The 20,955-nt window shown below is 49.4% G+C and overlaps 2 protein-coding genes across 2 annotated transcripts in view; one reads left to right on the forward strand and one right to left on the reverse strand.

The window, feature by feature from the left end:
• Positions 1-13,095, reverse strand: part of CCDC43 (coiled-coil domain containing 43) — an 85,588-nt gene extending 72,493 nt beyond the window's left edge. The window contains exons 1-2 of the mRNA XM_063959974.1: positions 12,857-13,095; positions 2,760-2,850 (exon numbers count right to left, since the gene is read on the reverse strand). Coding sequence (XP_063816044.1) covers positions 2,760-2,850; positions 12,857-13,036 — 271 coding nt within the window. The 5' untranslated portion in view covers positions 13,037-13,095. The remainder of the gene's footprint in view (positions 1-2,759; positions 2,851-12,856) is intronic.
• A 267-nt stretch (positions 13,096-13,362) lies between these two features.
• DBF4B (DBF4B-CDC7 kinase regulatory subunit) overlaps positions 13,363-20,955 on the forward strand; it is a 185,857-nt gene continuing 178,264 nt past the window's right edge. Inside the window, exon 1 of the mRNA XM_063959972.1 lies at positions 13,363-13,434. The gene's annotated coding sequence lies outside the window, so the exon portion shown is untranslated. The remainder of the gene's footprint in view (positions 13,435-20,955) is intronic.

A 20,955-nucleotide genomic window follows, 5' to 3' on the forward strand; every position in this document is an offset into this window, starting at 1 on the left:
ATAAGTCCTCACCTTTGTAAGGCAAAACCTCCATATGCCTCTTAGAGTCGGCATCACCCGTCCATTGGCGGGTCCACAGGGCTCGCCTAGCAGAAATCGCCATGGCGTTGGCTCTCGAACCCAGCAGGCCAACGTCTCTCTGAGCATCTCTCATATATAGGACTGCGTCTTTAATGTGACCCAAGGTCAATAAAATGGTATCCCTATCAAGGGTATCAATGTCAGCTGACAAGGTATCCGTCCAAGCCGCCACAGCGCTACAAACCCAAGCCGACGCTATTGTCGGTCTGAGCAAGGCACCCGTATGTGTATAAATTGACTTCAAGGTAGTTTCCTGCCTGCGATCAGCAGGATCCCTGAGGGCTGCCGTATCTGGAGACGGCAGTGCCATCTTTTTGGACAAGCGCGTTAACGCCTTGTCCACCCTGGGCGAGGACTCCCACAGTACCCTGTCCTTTGCCGGGAAAGGATACGCCATAAGAATTCTCTTGGGAATCTGCAGTTTCTTGTCTGGAGTTTCCCAAGCTTTTTCAAATAACTCATTCAGCTCATGGGGGAAAAGTTACCTCAGGCTTCTTTTCCTTAAACATGTGTACCCTCGTGTCAGGGACAGAGGGGTCATCTGTGATATGCAAAACATCTTTTATTGCAATAATCATGTAATGAATACTTTTGGCCACCCTTGGGTGTAACCTTGCATCATTGTAGTCGACACTGGAGTCAGAATCCGTGTCGGTATCAGTGTCTGCTACTTGGGACAGTGGGCGTTTCTGAGACCCAGAAGGTCCCTGTGACACAGTTAAAGCCATGGATTGACTCCCTGCTTTATCCCTGGACTCTGCTTTGTCCAATCTCTTATGTAATAAAGCCACATTTGCTTTTAAAACATTCCACATATCCAACCAGTCAGGTGTCGGCGTTGCCGACGGAGACACCACAATCATCTGCTCCACCTCCTCCCTAGAAGAGCCTTCCGCTTCAGACATGCCGACACACACGTACCAACACCCCCACACACTCATGGAAATAACTATATGGAGACAGTTCCCCAATAAGGCCCTTTGGAGAGACAGAGAGAGAGTATGCCAGCACACACCCAGCGCCACCAGACCCTGGAATAAAATCCCAGTTAGGACAGCTTTTTTATATAAAAATATATATAACAACACTCACTGCGCCAATTACATGTGCCCCCCCCTCTTTTTTGCCCTCTGTGACCGTGTTCAGCAGGGGAGAGTCCGGGGAGCCAGCTTCTCTGCATGTGCTGTGGAGAAAATGGCGCTGGTTAGTGATGGAGGATCAAGCCCCGCCCCCTCAGCGATGGGCTTCGGTCCCGCTCAAATAATCAAAAAACTGGCGGGGGTTAATAATATACTGCTTCCGCAGTATCTGTACATCTGCCAGTGTCCCTTGAGGTTATTAATTGCTGCCCAGGGCGCCACCCCTGCGCCCTGCACCCTTACAGTGCCCGCTGTTGTGTGTGTGTGTGTGTGTGTGTGTGTGTGAGCAATGGCGCACAGCGTTACCGCTGCGCGTTACCTCACTGAAGAAATGAAGTCTTCTTTCTTCTTCTACTCACGCGGCTTCTATCTTCCGGCTCTGTGAGGACGAACGGTGAGGGTGAGACCTGCGTTCCGACCCTCTGGAGCTAATGGTGTCCAGTAGCCTAAGAAGCAGAGCCTATCGCTTAAGTAGGTCTGCTTCTCTCCCCAGGATCTAACTGAGGTCTGGAGGAGGGGCATAGAGGGAGGAGCCAGTGCACACCCATTCTAAAGTTCTTTATAGTGCCCATGTCTCCTGCGGAGCCCGTCTATACCCCATGGTCCTTACGGAGTCCCCAGCATCCTCTAGGACGTAAGAGAAAATGCCTTATGTTTAGTGCTGATTACCACAGCTGAGTCACATTACTATGACCTCCTCCTACATTTGATATCAGCAGAGCATAGCCCATTAAGTATGTCACGTGTCGTACACTGGGTTGGTGGGTATATAAAAGGTGTACGATAGGCCGCCTGCACGCATATCACTCATTGCTGTCATTGGTAAAAGGGGTGATTTATCAGAGTTGTTAAAAGGGATGAGGGCGACAGTATTTCTGAAACAGCTCAGTGTGTGAACGGCTCACGTGCTGCTGTGGCGAAAGTGTATCGTGACTGGACAAATGACACCATTGCTGATAACCAACGTGTAAACTACAGAGCATCACGTGCCATAGATGCGAGAGGTTAACGTTGGCTACAAAGGTGCGTGAGGGCTGTCCAACAAGCTAGGGTGGAGCAGCTCACCCTCAAAACGAGCATAGGGGATACCAGACGTGTGTCTAAAACGACAGTTCAGCCCGTCTAGCTGCTGTCCGTGCTGCTGACCATGTAGTTACAGCATTAGCTTGGTACTGCCTCATGCTTATCTTGCAACCAGAATGTAATTTTTCAATGCTATTTAGGAAACACTAACGTGACTGAAACTTGATAATGAGCCAGGAGTGGAGGGTGAAACAAGAAATCAGCGCAATTACTAAACACTTCAAGGGAACATTAGAGCAGTGGTTCCCAAACTTGGTCCTCAAGGCACCCTAACAGTCCAGGTGTTAAAGATATCCATGGTGGAGTATAGGTGGTTAAATCAAACTGACTGAGGTACTAATTAGTTCAACTCTGCACAACCATGAATAGCCTTAAAAACATTGACTGATATGGTGCTTGATGATCGAGTTCGGTAACCAATGCATTAGGATATGGACTCGTGAATGAAATGGTAACCTTCTGGTTTTGCCTGGGCTGTTGCGGCTTCCTGAGCTGCACACCACTTGGTAACAATTTCTAGACACACATCTTCTACTGAGTCTTCCTCCTGGCAGGACAAAAGAAAAGATTTTAATAATATCCTAGCTATGGTGGCAACAGCTAATGTAGCAAGAAACATCTTGTTCACTTGAATGAAATATCAAGGAACACCATGAAACAAGATAGAAAACACATTTGTACTATTTTAATGTGAAGCATTTATTGCATAGGTAGATGTAGTCAAAAGACCCTGAAGTAAAATCACACATACAGTATTCAGTGAAGTAAACATTTGAAGACGCAAGAATGTATTGCATCTCTTTACAACAGCTGTGAGATGTAATATAATAGTTTTATAGTAATTCAAAATCTAGTCTATCAAAATCTGTGCTGCCACAATTTACACCAAGCCTCGCCAACCTGTGGCTCTCCACCTGTTGTGAAACTATACATCCCAGCATGCCTTGCCACCGTTTTGAGCAAAACTGTGGCAGGGTATGATAGAACTTGTAGTTACACAACAGCTGAAGAGCAACAGGTAGAACAGGCTCGATTTATATCTTTAAAGGCTACTGTTATATAGGTGTTTTGTGCAACCACACAATTTAGGCATGGGGACACAGCAGGCAGAAGAAATATCCAATTCATATAACAAAAGTATCAATATGATCTAAACTTGGACCAGTCAAATACAGCGTATAAATAAACCCTAGGTTCAATAAGTGGGAGTGTACAAAGTATGCCTGTGACTAGGGTGGCCAATCCCGGGATCGGCGGGATCCCGGGATTTGAGGCCAAAAATGCTGGGATTTGAATCCCGGGATTGGAGCCTTCAATCCCGGGATTCACGTGCGCATGCGCACTAATGATTCTTGACCGGGCAGCGCCGCTGAGCACTAGCACTCGGCTCAGTCTCAGGCGCTGGCCGGACCCGGCTGCTCTGCTGTGTGCGGCGTGACGTCAGCGAGGTCACGCTGCACAGCCCCTTACCAGCTATGGCTGCTCCTTCTGCCCTCCAATGCGCCTGCCTGCCAGCCAGCCCTCCTGCCCGCCATAATTTTAAAGTTACGAGGACTCTAAAGCAGGTGGACTGTGAGTGATACTCACGCTACGCTGCTCTGCTGCCTGCCTCTGGACCACTCTACTCCATAGTGAGTATTATATTTATCTATATATAGAATTAATTAATGCTGCAGCACTCTGAGTCTTTTAAACATCAAATGTGTACTGGAAAAATCACATCATGATTTTTTTCAGTACACCTTTGATGTTTAAATGACTCAGAGTGCCACAGCATTCATTTATCGTGTGTATGTGTGTGTGTGTGTGTGTGTGTGTGTGTGTGTGTGTGTGTGTGTGTATATATATATATATATATATATATATATATATATATTTTATATATAATATATATTATATATATATATATATATATATATATATATATATATATATATATATATATATATATATATATATATATATATATATATATTTTACATTACAATCCCGGGATTGAGCATTTTTCAATCCCGATCCCTGGGATTGGAAAAACGGCCCCGGATTGGCCTCCCTACCTGTGACAGTAGCCTAAAGCTAATCACACAATGTCCAACGGGATGTAGTTATATGACCAGGGACTAATTGCATCCCCCCCTCTGGCATTCTGCTGCTGGGATACCAGCGGAGGTCTGCTGACCGGTGGTCACGCAATACACACCCTGTCCAACCTAGCAGCTTCTGCCCACCATCTGGCAGCTGGATCTCATAACATTTGGAAAACCAAAGCCATCCACATATTCAGTGCTGTGCCCAACTCTTGGAGCTGACAAAATACTTTAATGCAGTAAGGCAGAGGTTCTCAAACGTGGTCCTCAAAGCACTGGTCCAGGTTTTAAGTTTATCCATGCTTGGCCACAGGTGACTTAATTAGCACCTCAGTCAATTTGATTTAACCATCTGTGCTATGGCTACACCTAAAACCCAGACGAGGGATGGGGAACCTTCGGCCCTCCAGATGTTGCTGAACTACACATACCAGCATGCCTTGCTACAGTTTTGCTATTTGGCCATGCAGGGCATACTGGGATGTGTAGTTCAACAACAGCTGGAGGACCGAAGGTTCCCCATCCCTGACCTAGACTGTTGGGGTGCCTTGAGGACTGTGTTTGAGAACCTTTGCAGTAAGGTGATGACTGCATGCAAAGTTAGATGTGGTCATCCTCCAATCACATCTAACATCTATCCTGTCCACCATTTGATGCCTCCTAACAAGTGGACTAGTAGTACTAGATGCAGATTGGTCACACACATGGCAATTTGCAGTTGCAGCTAGCTATGTGTAAAACAGCCTCATTGGCCATCCAAATCATGCTGTATGCTGGCAGATTTGGCCTTACAGGGATTATCTAAAATCGTTTTCTAGTCAAATCTGCCTCTCATCTATAACAAATTATATCTCTTACGGTGGGTACACACTAGGCGATTTTTTAAACAATATCGCTCATTTTTATCCACCTCCTATCGCTCATTTTTATCCTCCCAGAGTGTATGCTGCCAGCGATGGCCGATGCGCACACCCGGGGGTCGTTAATAACCCCTGCTTGCCGTCGCCAGCATATGCAGCTCAATCTGACAATATCGTCAGGAGCTGCATGTCCGGGCGCGCCATGACGTCACTATGCGATATCGCATAGTGTGTATGCGCTATGTTGGCAGCCTGGGAGGGGAAAAAACTATGCAATATTGCTCATAGATCGTATTGCATAGAGAATACCCACCATTAGCCTTGTAGGACTGTTGACCACAATGCTTTATTACAGCTCTATACAAGTTCACCCATATACAGTAGCTCAGACTATGGACAGCTAGCAGGGGATACAGTCGTTCGGTCGACACAGTTTAGGTCAACAGTGATTAGGTCGACATGGTCATTAGGTCAAAAGGTTGACATGAGTTTTTCACATTTTGTTTTATTTCTCCGACGTCCTAGTGGATGCTGGGGACTCCGTAAGGACCATGGGGAATAGCGGCTCCGCAGGAGACTGGGCACAAAAGTAAAGCTTTAGGTCTACCTGGTGTGCACTGGCTCCTCCCCCTATGACCCTCCTCCAAGCCTCAGTTAGATTTTTGTGCCCGAACGAGAAGGGTGCACACTAGGTGGCTCTCCTGAGCTGCTTAGTGAAAAGTTTAGTTTAGGTTTTTTATTTTCAGTGAGACCTGCTGGCAACAGGCTCACTGCACCGAGGGACTAAGGGGAGAAGAAGCGAACTCACCTGCGTGCAGAGTGGATTGGGCTTCTTAGGCTACTGGACACCATTAGCTCCAGAGGGATCGAACACAGGCCCAGCCATTGAGTCCGGTCCCAGAGCCGCGCCGCCGGCCCCCTTACAGAGCCAGAAGCAAGAAGAGGTCCGGAAAATCGGCGGCAGAAGACATCCTGTCTTCACCAAGGTAGCGCACAGCACTGCAGCTGTGCGCCATTGCTCCTCAGCACACTTCACACTTCGGTCACTGAGGGTGCAGGGCGCTAGGGGGGGGCGCCCTGAGCAGCAATAAAAACACCTTGGCTGGCGAAAATACATCACATATAGCCCCCAGGGCTATATGGATGAATTTTAACCCCTGCCAGAATCCATAAAAAAGCAGGAGAAAAGTCCGCGAAAAAGGGGCGGAGCCTATCTCCTCAGCACACTGGCGCCATTTTCCCTCACAGCTCCGTTGGAGGGAAGCTCCCTGGCTCTCCCCTGCAGTCACTACACTACAGAAAGGGTTAAAAAAGAGAGGGGGGCACAAATTAGGCGCAGTATTAACAATACAGCAGCTATAAGGGGAAAAACACTTATATAAGGTTATCCCTGTATATATATAGCGCTCTGGTGTGTGCTGGCAAACTCTCCCTCTGTCTCCCCAAAGGGCTAGTGGGGTCCTGTCCTCTATCAGAGCATTGCCTGTGTGTGTGCTGTGTGTCGGTACGTTTGTGTCGACATGTATGAGGAGGAAAATGATGTGGAGGCGGAGCAAATTGCCTGTAATAGGGATGTCACCCCCTAGGGGGTCGACACCTGAGTGGGTGAACTGTTGGAAGGAATTAACAGTGTCAGCTCTTTACAAAAGATAGTGGTTGACATGAGACAGCCGGCTACTCAGCTTGTGCCTGTCCAGACGTCTCATAGGCCGTCAGGGGCTCTAAAGCGCCCGTTACCTCAGATGGCAGATACAGACGCCGACACGGATACTGACTCCAGTGTCGACGGTGAAGAGACAAATGTGACTTCCAGTAGGGCCACACGTTACATGATTGAGGCAATGAAAAATGTTTTACACATTTCTGATAATACGAGTACCACCAAAAGGGGTATTATGTTCGGTGAGGAAAAACTACCTGTAGTTTTCCTGAATCTGAGAAATTAAATGAGGTGTGTGATGAAGCGTGGGTTTCCCCCGATAAAAACTGATAATTTCTAAACAGTTATTGGCATTATATCCTTTCCCGCCAGAGGTTAGGGTGCGTTGGGAAACACCCCCTAGGGTGGATAAAGCGCTCACACGCTTGTAAAAACAAGGGCTCTACCCTCTCCTGAGATGGCCGCCCTTAAGGATCCTGCTGATAGAAAGCAGGAGGGTATCCTAAAAGGTATTTACACACATACTGGTGTTATACTGCGACCAGCAATCGCCTCAGCCTGGATGTGCAGTGCTGGGTTGGCGTGGTCGGATTCCCTGACTGAAAATATTGATACCCTAGATAGGGACAGTATATTATTGCCTATAGAGCATTTAAAAGATGCATTTCTATATATGCGTGATGCACAGCGGAATATTTGCCGACTGGCATCAAGAGTAAGTGCGTTGTCCATTTCTGCCAGAAGAGGGTTATGGACACGACAGTGGTCAGGTGATGCGGATTCCAAACGGCATATGGAAGTATTGCCTTATAAAGGGGAGGAGTTATTTGGGGTCGGTCTTTCAGACCTGGTGGCCACGGCAACAGCTGGGAAATCCACGTTTTTACCCCAGGTCGCCTCTCAACATAAGAAGACGCCGTATTATCAGGCGCAGTCCTTTCGTTCCCATAAGGGCAAGCGGGCAAAAGGTTCCTCATTTCTGCCCCGTGACAGAGGGAGAGGGAAAAGGCTGCAGAAATCAGCCAGTTCCCAGGAACAGAAGCCCTCTCCCGCCTCTGCCAAGCCCTCAGCATGACGCTGGGGCTTTACAAGCAGACTCAGGCAGGGTGGGGGCCCGTCTCAAGAATTTCAGCGCGCAGTGGGCTCACTCGCAAGTAGACCCCTGGATCCTTCAGGTGGTATCTCAGGGGTGCAAATTGGAATTCGAGACGTCTCCCCCTCGCCGTTTCCTAAAGTCGGCTTTACCGACGTCTCCCTCCGACAGGGAGGCAGTTTTGGAAGCCATTCACAAGCTGTATTCCCAGCAGGTGATAATCAAGGTACCCCTCCTGCAACAGGGAAAGGGGTATTATTCCACACTGTTGTGGTACCGAAGCCGGACGGCTCGGTGAGACCGATTTTAAATCTAAAATCTTTGAACACTTACATACAGAAGTTCAAATTCAAGATGGAGTCACTCAGAGCAGTGATTGCGAACCTGGAAGAAGGGGACTACATGGTGTCTCTGGACATAAAGGATGCTTACCTTCATGTCCCAATTTACCCTTCTCACCAAGGGTACCTCAGGTTTGTGGTACAGAACTGTCACTATCAGTTTCAGACGCTGCCGTTTGGATGGTCCACGGCACCCCGGGTCTTTACCAAGGTAATGGCCGAAATGATGATACTCCTTCGAAGGAAGGGAGTTTTAGTTATCCCTTACTTGGACGATCTCCTGATAAGGGTAAGATCCAGAGAACAGTTGGAGGTCGGTGTAGCACTATCTCAGGTAGTGTTGCGGCAGCACGGTTGGATTCTCAATATTCCAAAATCACAGCTGGTTCCGACGACTCGTCTTCTGTTCCTAGGGATGATCCTGGACACAGTCCAGAAAAAAGGTGTTTCTCCCGGAGGAGAAAGCCAGGGAGTTATCCGAGCTAGTCAGGAACCTCATAAAACCGAGCCAAGTCTCAGTGCATCAATGCACAAGGGTTCTGGGGAAAATGGTGGCTTCCTACGAAGCAATCCCATTCGGCAGATTCCACGCAAGAACTTTCCAGTGGGACCTGCTGGACAAATGGTCCGGGTCGCATCTTCAGATGCATCAGCGGATAACCCTGTCACCAAGGACAAGGGTGTCCCTCCTGTGGTGGTTGCAGAGTGCTCATCTTCTAGAGGGCCGCAGATTCGGCATTCAGGACTGGGTCCTGGTGACCACGGATGCCAGCCTGCTAGGCTGGGGAGCAGTCACACAGGGAAGGAATTTCCAGGGCTTATGGTCAAGCCTGGAGACATCACTTCACATAAATATCCTGTAGCTAAGGGCCATTTACAATGCTCTAAGCTTAGCAAGACCTCTGCTTCAAGGTCAGCCGGTGTTGATCCAGTCGGACAACATCACGGCAGTCACCCACGTAAACAGACAGGGTGGCACAAGAAGCAGGAGGGCAATGGCAGAAGCTGCAAGGATTCTTCGCTGGGCGGAAAATCATGTGATAGCACTGTCAGCAGTATTCATTCCGGGAGTGGACAACTGGGAAGCAGACTTCCTCAGCAGACACGACCTCCACCCGGGAGAGTGGGGACTTCACCCAGAAGTCTTCCACATGATTATAAACCGTTGGGAAAAACTCGACAGGTATTGCGCCAGGTCAAGGGACCCTCAGGCAATAGCTGTAGACGCTCTGGTAACACCGTGGGTGTACCAGTCAGTGTATGTGTTCCCTCCTCTGCCTCTCATACCCAAGGTACTGAGAATTATAAGATGGAGAGGAGTAAGCACTATATTCGTGGCTCCGGATTGGCCAAGAAGGACTTGGTAACCGGAACTTCAAGAGATGCTCACGGAGGATCCGTGGCCTCTACCTCTAAGAAGGGACCTGCTCCAGCAAGGACCCTGTCTGTTCCAAGACTTACCGCGGCTGCGTTTGACGGCATGGCGGTTGAACGCCGGATCCTGAAGGAAAAAGGCTATCCGGATGAAGTCATCCCAATCCTGATCAAAGCCAGGAAGGATGTAACCGCAAAACATTATCACCGCATTTGGCGAAAATATGTTGCGTGGTGCGAGGCCAGTAAGGCCCGACGGAGGAATTTCAACTGGGTCGATTCCTACATTTCCTGCAAACAGGAGTGTCTATGGGCCTGAAATTGGGGTCCATTAAGGTTCAAATTTCGGCCCTGTCAATTTTCTTCCAAAAAGAACTAGCTTCAGTCCCTGAAGTTCAGACGTTTGTAAAAGGGGTACTGTATATACAGCCTCCTTTTGTGCCTCCAGTGGCACCTTGGGATCTCAATGTAGTTTTGGGTTCCAAAAGTCACATTGGTTTGAACCACTTAAATCTGTGGAGTTAAAATATCTCACATGGAAAGTGGTCATGCGGTTGGCCCTGGCCTGGGCCAGGCGCGTGTCAGAATTGGCGGCTTTATCCTGTAAAAGCCCTTATCTGATTTTCCATTCGGACAGGGCGGAATTGAGGACTCGTCCTCAGTTTCTCCCTAAGGTGGTTTCAGCGTTTCACCTGAACCAACCTATTGTGGTGCCTGCGGCTACTAGGGACTTGGAGGACTCCAAGTTGCTAGACGTGGTCAGGGCCCTGAAAATATATGTTTCCAGGACGGCTGGAGTCAGAAAATCTGACTCGCTGTTTATCCTGTATGCACCCAACAAGCTGGGTGCTCCTGCTTCTAAGCAGACTATTGCTCGTTGGATTTGTAGTACAATTCAGCTTGCACATTCTGTGGCAGGCCTGCCACAGCCAAAAATCTGTAAATGCCCACTCCACAAGGAAGGTGGGCTCATCTTGGGCGGCTGCCCGAGGGGTCTCGGCTTTACAACTTTGCCGAGCAGCTACTTGGTCAGGAGCAAATACGTTTGTAAAATTCTACAAAATTGATACCCTGGCTGAGGAGGACCTGGAGTTCTCTCATTTGGTGCTGCAGAGTCATCCGCACTCTCCCGCCCGTTTGTGAGCTTTGGTATAATCCCCATGGTCCTTACGGAGTCCCCAGCATCCACTAGGACGTCAGAGAAAATAAGAATTTACTTACCGATAATTCTATTTCTCGTAGTCCGTAGTGGATGCTGGGCGCCCATCCCAAGTGCGGATTGTCTGCAATACTGGTACATAGTTATTGTTACCAAAAATCGGGTTATTGCTGTAGTGAGCCATCTTTTCTAGAGGCTCCTCTGTTATCATGCTGTTAACTGGGTTTAGATCACAAGTTATACGGTGTGATTGGTGTGGCTGGTATGAGTCTTACCCGGGATTCAAAATCCTTCCTTATTGTGTACGCTCGTCCGGGCACAGTATCCTAACTGAGGCTTGGAGGAGGGTCATAGGGGGAGGAGCCAGTGCACACCAGGTAGTCCTAAAGCTTTACTTTTGTGCCCAGTCTCCTGCGGAGCCGCTATTCCCCATGGTCCTTACGGAGTCCCCAGCATCCACTACGGACTACGAGAAATAGAATTATCGGTAAGTAAATTCTTATTTTTTTCATACTTAACAATCCACGTGGACTACGACTGGAATGGTAACCTGTGCCGAGTGAATCGGTAGCGGAGCGAGGGGACACAGTGCACTAATTGGGGTCCCCCTTCACTTTACCAAAAAAATAACGATGCCAAAAACAGTCAAAAAACCCATGTCAACCTTTTCACCTGTCGACCTAGTACATGTCGACCTATTGTCCCTGTCAACCAAGTTGAGTCGACCCAACGACCCATACCGGCTGGTGTGCCTATGCAAGCCAGCTGTTTGAGTCGGTATCCGTTCACATGGTCGACAGTCATTAGGTCGACCACTATTGGTCGACATGGACACATGGTCGACACATGAAATGGTCGACAGATGAAAGGTCGACACATTAAAAGATCGACATGAGTTTTTTAACTTTTTTTTCTTTTGGGGAACTTTTCCATACTTTACGATCCAAGTGGACTACGATTGGAACGGTAATCTGTGCCGAGCGAAGCGGTAGCTGAGCGAAGGCACCATGCCCGAAGCATGGCGAGTGAAGCAGTGCACTAATTGGGGTTCCCAGTCACTTTACGCAAAAAACAACACCAAAAAAAGTTAAAAAACTCATGTCGACATTTTCATGTGTCGACCATGTGTCTATGTCGACCATGTCAATGTCGACCAATAGTGGTCAACCTAATGACTGTCGACCATAACATGGTCGACCATTCATACCGGAACCGTTTGAGTCAAGTGACAGAGGGGGCAGTATTAATGAAGAGTGTGGTTTAGTAGGTAAATTTGGCCATTGAAGTTATACAGTATTATAAATTATGACATTTAACTTGTTTTGATATTGGGTAAGGAGGACCACAGCAACGTGTTTAATAGAATTAAAACATCCCTTGAAAGTACATATTATACACTGACATTTAGTTAAAAAGCTCCAGAATATGTCCCAGCATTTTACAATTGGGGAAAAAAAAAAAGACTATATAGATTGTAAGCAGGGCATTCCTACTTCTATGACTGTTATTACCCAGTTTTGTTTTACCATTGTGTGACGTGTCCAATTGTAAAGCGCAACCGAATTTGCTGCGCTATTTAAGAAACTGTTAATAAAGATCAAAAACAACATGGGTCATTAACAAAGAGAGAGGTAAGAGCGTCCACTTCTAATGCAGGTAGACTGATCTTGGTTAGTATTCAGGTACATACCGTACTTTGTATACTTTATACCACAAATAGGAAAACCGGGGCTTTCCAGCTACTGTATATGACCGCATAAAGTCAGCCGGCAGAACATGCCCGAGCAAGCGGATGCCTGAGCTATGTTACGGGGTGTGCGTGATGACATGGGTCTACTACTAGGGAGAGCCCCTGCGCTGGGTGGCATGAGAAGGTATCTCCGATGCCAGCTGCAGCCCTCTGCCGCTCTCACGCCCCGGTGGAAGGCACTGGCAGCCGTAGCACCCTATGCCCATGTCTTAGCCAGCGTTAGTCTCACCAGAAAAGCAGCCAGGATGCCCCTTAGCGCCTCGTCCCTCTCCTCGGGATTGTCCTCCTCCCGCAGCACCCCCTGGATGTAGGCCGGGTACACCTCAGGATCCATCCCCAGCGCCTCTAGCCGCTGATCCAGCCATGACCCGAAATCACCGGCTACCACCTGGTCGTTGGGCGCCGCCATCTTCCAGCCCTTGCCGGCAGCTGGGGTCCCGCCCTGGAGGAGGGGCTATGCGTTAGTACGCTGTCAGGAGAACCATGAGGTTATAATACGCATGCGCCTGTTTGCCGGTCTCTTTGCCTAATTATTTGATCCCAGCGGCTTTCCGTACAGCGGCTGCTCTGGCGGGAGGGTCAGGTTTTAAACTTCTGCTTGAATAGATTAAAAAGGAATGTGACATATACACAGGATAGGCAGGAGGGCGAGCAGCGCCGGCACCGGGTGAGTACGGGGGGTAGGGGCAATATAAAACGCTGCATATGCCATAACCTGCAGCTATTGTGGTTGTGGAGCTGCAAGTCCCAGCCTTTTATGGGAACCTGCTGGGGTTGCTGTGCCACAACAGCTGGAGAGCCACCAGTGTGAGTGTATAAGGGCTGTTTTTTTTTTTGGGGGGGGGAGGGGTGGTATTGCTAACGTGAATAATTATGTAAGTAAATGTCCTAACGAGTGTTAAAATGCCCATTCTCCTGTTAGCTATGTATAGAAGCAGCTCAGTGAGTGCTCTATGCCACCTAACACTTAAAAATGAGAAACCGTCATAGTGAAATTGGGTGCCATGTTTCTTGTATACCTGACGTGCACTCAGCTTTGTATGCCTGAAAATCTAGTTGCTGGCACTGGTGGAGAGCTCACAGTAGCAGATTCTGTATCCCCAACCTTGGCACAGACAGACGGAGGCCCATTGAAAGTGGGCACTCTTGGGTTTGTGATTCTGAGTTGGGAGTAAAGGAAAAGAGCACATGGGCAAACCCATGCTGCCCTGCAGGTGGGGCAGAAGGAACATGCACAGAGAGAGTTACACACTGGCAGATATATCTGCAGTTCAAGCGATCTGCAGATATATATGAAAGACGTCTTTCACAGACATTGCTTGTACACACCTGCAGATCGGTAAAAGACATTGGACAACCAACTGATTGGCCAATATATCTGCCAATGTGTACCCAGCATTAGATGTGAGCGGGACGTATCCTAAAGGTGGGTACACACTGGAAGATATATCTGCCGATCAATTGATCAGCAGATATATCTATGGACGGATCGGCAGTGTGTTGAGCATACACACTGCCCGATCCGTCGGGGACTGACGTCATGAACTGGGCAGCCAGATCAGCTGTCAATCTCCATCGGCCGCCGCAGAAGGTGTACGGACCGGCGGCTGACCGCCGTGTACACACACAGCGACGTGCCAATATATCGTTAGATGTATTGGCCGTCGGCTGTGCTGCGGGGCAGACGCGATACGTCTGTGAACTCCGTCGTACACACTGGCCGACGGACCCGCGGTATATCGGCTGTTCAAGAGAACGGCCGATATATCGGCCAGTGTGTACAGGCCTTAAGAGCCTGCATGCAGGCCAATCTAGCACCAGCGATAGCGATGCGCAGCTATCGCAGTGAGGGGTACAATCTAAGCAATCTAGTCAGATTGTTTAGATTATCGCTCCATGAGTACCCCCCTTAACTCAAATCTAAATTGCAACGTAACAATTAAGCTCCCAAGGATTTTTGGGTTACGGGCAAAAGCAGCCATTATTTGCCCTGCATGAAAACAAATGTATTTGCATCCCTTACATTGCAACATGCATTGTCCATGTGCAGTTACTTGCTGTTTGTTGCTTTAAGGGGAGTACACACTAGGCGATTTCAGCCTAAAAAACTAACAATAACAACATAAATGTCGTTATCGTTTATTTTTAAGCTTATGTCGTCCATTGTGTATGGGGGTAATATTGGTGACCAGTGAACGATAACCGATAAACCCGTCCATGTCGGGCTGAACTGCATGCCGGCGGTGACATCACTGAACGTTATCATTGAACGATAACGTTCAGTGGGGTGGTCTTCTGTATGCCGAATGTCGGGATCCCGGCGCACAGTATACCGGCGCCGGAATCCCGACACCCGGCATACTGACATATATTCTCCCTTGTGGGGGTCCACGACCCCCCTGGAGGGAGAATAAAATAGCGTGCACCGTGCCCGCAGCGTGGCGAGCGCAGCGAGCCCGCAAGGGGCTCATTTGCGCTCGCCACACTGTCGGTATGCCGGCGGTCGGGCTCCCGGCGCCGGTATGCTGGTTGCCAGGAGCCCGGCCGCCGGCATACCGTACTACACCCCGTTCAGTGTGTACGCACTATTTTGTTGAACGCTATATCACTCAACTATATCAGGGGTGATCAACCAGTCAGAAGCAATGAGCCAGAAAAGATCCGTAGTAAAGGGCAAGAGCCACTATCATGCGCGTGCCGTAGGCGTGCGTCCAAAAATTGGGGCGTGGCCTAGTTTTCACAAAGCCACACCCCATTTTTGTGCGCGCACCTTTTGGTATAACATTTGTAGGCGTAAGACCTTGTGTCATAACCCTGTTTTTAGTCATGTTGTACAGTGCCACATACATATAATGCCCCAGTACAGTGCTACATACATATAAAAATGCCAATAAATGGGTGCCTCCACAGTGCCAGATACACATATGTCCACACAGTACCAGATACTCATGCCCCCACAGAACCAGATACTCATGCCCCCACAGTGCCAGCTATGCCCCCAGTGCCAGATACACATGCCCCTACAGTGCCAGCTATGCGCCCAGTGCCAGATACACATGCCCCCACAGTGCCAGCTATGCCCCCAGTGCCAGATACACATGCCCTCACAGTGCCAGCTATGCGCCCAGTGCCAGATGCACATGCCCCCACAGTGCCAGCTATGCGCCCAGTGTCAGATGCACATGCCCCCAAAGTGCCAGCTATGCCCCCAGTGCCAGATACACATGTCCCCACAGTGCCAGCTATGCCCCCAGTGCCAGATACACATGTCCCCACAGTGCCAGATACACATGTCCCCACAGTGCCAGATACACATGTCCCCACAGTGCCAGCTATGCCCCCAGTGCCAGATACACATGTCCTAACAGTGCCATATATACCCCCAGTGCCAGATACACATGCCCCCACAGTGCCAGCTATGCCCCCAGTGCAGATACACATGCCCCCACAGTGCCAGCTATGCCCCAGTGCAGACACGCATGCCCCCACAGTGCCAGCTATGCCTCCAGTGCAGAGACGCATGCCACCACAGTGCCAGATATGCCTCCAGTGCAGAGACACATGCACCCACAGTGCCAGCTATGCCCCCAGCGCATACACATGCCCCTCCAGAGAGCCAGATATGCCCCCAGTGCAGGGACGTGCCCCCACAGTGCCAGCTATGCCCCAAGCGCAGATACACTTGCCCCCACAGTGCCAGCTATGCCCCCAGTGCAAACACACATGCCCCCACAATGCTAGCTATGCCCCCAGTGCAGAGACGCATGCCCCCCACAGTGCCAGTCATGCCCCCAGCGCAGATACACTTGCACCCACAGTGCCAACTATGCCCCCCAGTGCAGATACACATGTCCCCACAGTGGCATCCCCCCCCCCAAGTGCTGCTCACCATGCTGCTGCTGGGAGGGGAGGAGAGCGCGCGCCTCTCCTGTTCCTCTGACTCCGGCTGCGGTGTATATCTTCAATTCAGCGCCGGCCCGTGAGCCAATCGGGAGCCTTAGCTGCCAGACCGCAAGCTCTGATTGGCTCATGGTCCGGCACCAAATTGAAGCTAGACATCGCCACAGGAGTCAGAGGGGCAAGAGAGGCGTGCTCTCCTCCCCTCTCTTCACACGCCGCTGAGAGTCCTTAGAAGTAGCGCAGCGGTGGCCGGGTGCGGATCGAGACGCATGCGGAGGATGAAAGAGCCGCATGCGGCTTGAGAGCCGCGGGTTGGCCACCCCTGAACTATATAGTCGTCCATCGCTAGCATTCCAGAATAGCCTAGTGTGTACTCGCCTTTACTCCCAACTCCGTATGAGCTCTTGGCATTTAAGAAAGATAATCTCACAGGTGCATTGAGGGGTAACTGTGAGGATTAGCGCAAGGAATCTGCTGAAGTTCTGAGCTAATCCTAATCTGCGAATATACTCTAAAACTAATTTAAAGAGCTCTATAAATGTAGTCGCCTTACTTTAATTATTACTGTATGTAAAGTTGCCTCTAAATGCTAAATTAGAAAACAACTATTTCTCATTTCTATACAGTGCAATGACCAATTACGTTCTACATGTCACACAAATATAATACATGTGGTTTCTGTTGTTCCTAAAGGAGCATACACACTAGGCGTTTTTGCCCAGCGTGTATGAACAGCGATGATCGCTGACATCGCTGGGCTGAAAATCGCTCAGTGCCTACACACTGAGCTATTTTCCCCCCTGCCCAGCGATGTGAGCGGCTTTCCATAGCAGGACGATATAGAAAGCCGCTCACCCTGCCGTTCATCTACTGGTAATACCAGTAGATGAACGGCGGCCGCCAGCGATGAAGTGGAAGCGTGCATCAACGCTCATCGCTTGTCCATACACACTGGGCGGCTCTGAGCTGAAAGCAGCTCAAAACACCAAAAGTGACCTGCTTTCAGCTCAAAATCGCCCAGTGTGTATGGGCCTTAAGAGCAGGATAAATTGAGTTCATTATGAATCCGGTATGTGGTAATAACCTGAAGTTTGATTTCCTTTGATCTGTGGCAGGTGCTTTACTGTTTATTAACTGGTGTGTAAATATTTGTGAGTAACACAGTTTGTTTTTGTACGTTTTTCTCATGAGCATTCAAATGACTCGTTGAGAGACCTTTTTGTCATTGGTAGCTTTGAAGGGGTGGTCTTCTGTATGCCGGCGGTCGGGCTCCCGGCGCTCAGTATACTGGCGCCGGGAGCCCGACAGCCGGCATACCGACACTTATTTTCCCTCGTGGGGGTACACGACCCCCATAGAGGGAGAATAAAATAGTGTAGCGAGCGCAGCGAGCCCGCAAGGGGCTCATTTGCGCTCGCCACACTGTCAGTAAGCCGGCGGTCGGCCTCCCGGCGCCGGTATGCTGGTCGCCGGGAGCCCGATCGCCGGCCAGCCGTAGTGAACCCCTTTGAAGGCCTCAAAATTATCGTTCCTTATAGCAGCATACCACAGCAATAAGGAATTACTTTTCAGGGTCCCTTTCCTGGACAGTAGCTCCTGGTGAAGAGAAAAACTGTAACAATATGGCTATGCAAGTGCCTTTCTGCCGGGCAGCGACACAGCTTGCCTGTAGTACAGGCGCAGCCATTGGATCTCACGTGTGCCAGCCTTCACTTCCAGGGAAAAGCCTTCTGCATAGACCTTTACAAAAGTAACATGTAGGCTACAGTACCTTATACAGTCTAAAGATTGTTTTAGCTTTTGTTGCTCAAGTTTGTAAAAACTTGTATTTTAGAACTTGATAACTTAAGGGCCGATATTACTGAAAGATATGAACAAGATACCGTTCATATCTTGCAGTGTGGAGGCAGCAACGATGCAGGCCCTGCGCTCGTTCTTATTGGTGCCCTGTCGCTTGTGCATGCAGGCCAATATGGATGATTTCCCCCGTCGGCCGTATCTGCCGTCGGACAGCTCGGCGGCGGATCTGCCAGTGTGTAGGGCACATTAGAGAGTACTGCACATTCTTTTAGTTACTGTCTGTTAATACAGATGTGTTCTCTCTCTCATCGTTGCTGCAATCACGTTAAACAGCCCTTCTAGTCACACTTAGTAGTTTTTGTGCATTCCTCCCCCCACCCCCCCACCCCGGAAAATTCATCTTATTCGCATTGCTATGTGGATAAGATACACATGTAGACTCTGCTGATTAAAATGCTATGCCTTTATTCTGTGTGCAGCTGTATCTGCATACAAAATGCTACATTACTGTTTCTCTAACGTCCTTGAGGATGCTGGGACTCCGTAAGGACCATGGGGAATAGACGGGCTCCGCAGGGGAGATAGGGCACTTTAAGAAAGCTTTGGACTCTGGGTGTGCACTGGCTCCTCCCTCTATGCCCCTCCTCCAGACCTCAGTTTTACACTGTGCCCAGAGCAGGATGGGTGCACTGCAGAGAGCTCTCCTGAGTTCTCTGCCTAGAAGCATTTTTGTTTGGGTTTTTTCTATATTTTTACAGGGAGCACTGCTGGCAACAGGCTCCCTGCATCGACGGACTGAGGAGAGAGGGGCAGACCTTCTTGTCTAAGATAGGCTCTGCTTCCTCGGCTACTGGACACCATTACCTCCAGAGGGGGTGAACGCAGGTTCTTACTGGGCGTCCACCCCCAGAGCCGTTCTCCTCACAGAGCCAGAAGAACCGAAGTCAGAAGACGTCAGGCGGCAGAAGCCTTCAGCTTCACTGAGGTAACGCACAGCACTGCAGCTGTGCGTCATTGCTCTCATACACCTCACATACTCCGGTCACTGTAAGGCTGCAGGGGGGGGCCCTGGGCAGCAATATAACACCTCTATTATGGCAAAAGACAATATACATGTACAGGGGGGCACTGTACATGTATATAAAAGAGCCCCCACCATATTTTAGTAAGTTTGAGCGGGACAGAAGCCTGCCGCCGAGGGGGCGGGGCTTCTCCACAGCACCGCAGAGAGGAAGCTCCCCGGACTCTCCCCTGCTTACACACGGTGAAGGGGTGATTAAAAGAGAGGGGGGGCACATAATTGGCGGATAACATATTATACAGCGCGGCTGGGGGAAAAACATTTTGTGTTGGTCTCCAGGGTCATTGCGCTGGGGTGTGTGCTGGGTGTTCGGATCGGTCTATGCGTCTCCTCCTCTTCCTCTCATACCCAAAGTGTTGAGAATAATAAGAATAAGCAGGGTCAGAACAATCCTCATTGTTCCAGATTGGCCACGGAGGACTTGGTATCCGGAGCTGCAAGAGTTGCTCACAGAAGATCCGTGGCCTCTTCCTCTAAGGCAGGACCTGCTGCGGCAGGGGCACTGTCTGTTCCAAGACTTGCTGCGTTTGACGGATTCCGGAGGAGGTCATTCCTACCCTGATCAAGGCTAGGAAAGACGTGACGTTAAAACATTATCACCGTATATGGCGAAAATATGTTTTTTGGTGTGAGGCCAGAGCTGCTCCTGCGGAGGAGTTCCATATGGGCGTCTACTTCACTTTCTTCAAACAGGAGTGACTTTGGGCCTAAAATTAGGGTCCATAAAGGTCCAAATTTCGGCCTTATCTATTTTCTTCCAAAGAGAATTAGCTTCTCTTCCTGAAGTACAGACTTTTGTGAAAGGTGTGCTGCATAGTCAGCCTCCCTTTGTGCCTCCGGTGGCGCCTTGGGATCTTAACGTGGTGTTACGTTTCCTCAAGTCACCTTGGTTTGAACCACTCAAAACTGTGGAGTTGAAATACCTCGCGTGGAAAGTGGTCATGTTGTTGGCATTGGCTTCGGCAAGACGTGTTTCAGAATTGGTGGCTTTATCACATAAAATCCCATACTTGGTTTTTCACGTGAATAGGGCAGAGTTGAGGACTCGTCCTCACTTTCTGCCAAAAGTGGTCTCCTCTTTTCTTTTGAACCAACCTATTGTCGTGCCTGTGGCTACACGGGACTTGGAGGATTCCGAGTCCCTGCATGTGGTCAGGGCTTTGAAGATTTATGTGACCAGAACGGCTAGGATCAGGAAGACCGAAGTTCTGTTTGTTCTGTATGCGGCCAACAAGGTTGGCGCTCCTGCTTCAAAGTAGACTATTGCTCGCTGGATCTGTAACACGATTCAGCAGGCGCATTTTTCGGCAGGATTGCCATTGCCTAAATCGGTTAAGGCCCATTCCACTAGGAAGGTGGGCTCTTCTTGGGCGGCTGCCCGAGGGGTCTCGACACTACAACTGTGCCGAGCAGCTACTTGGCCGGGGTCAAACACCTTTGCAAAGTTCTATAAGTTTGATACCCTGGCTGAGGAGGACCTCCTGTATGCTCAATCGGTGCTGCAGAGTCATCCGCACTCTCCCGCCCGTTTGGGAGCTTTGGTATAA

Source organism: Pseudophryne corroboree, chromosome 3, assembly GCF_028390025.1.
Source record: "Pseudophryne corroboree isolate aPseCor3 chromosome 3, aPseCor3.hap2, whole genome shotgun sequence".
NCBI lineage: Eukaryota > Metazoa > Chordata > Amphibia > Anura > Myobatrachidae > Pseudophryne > Pseudophryne corroboree.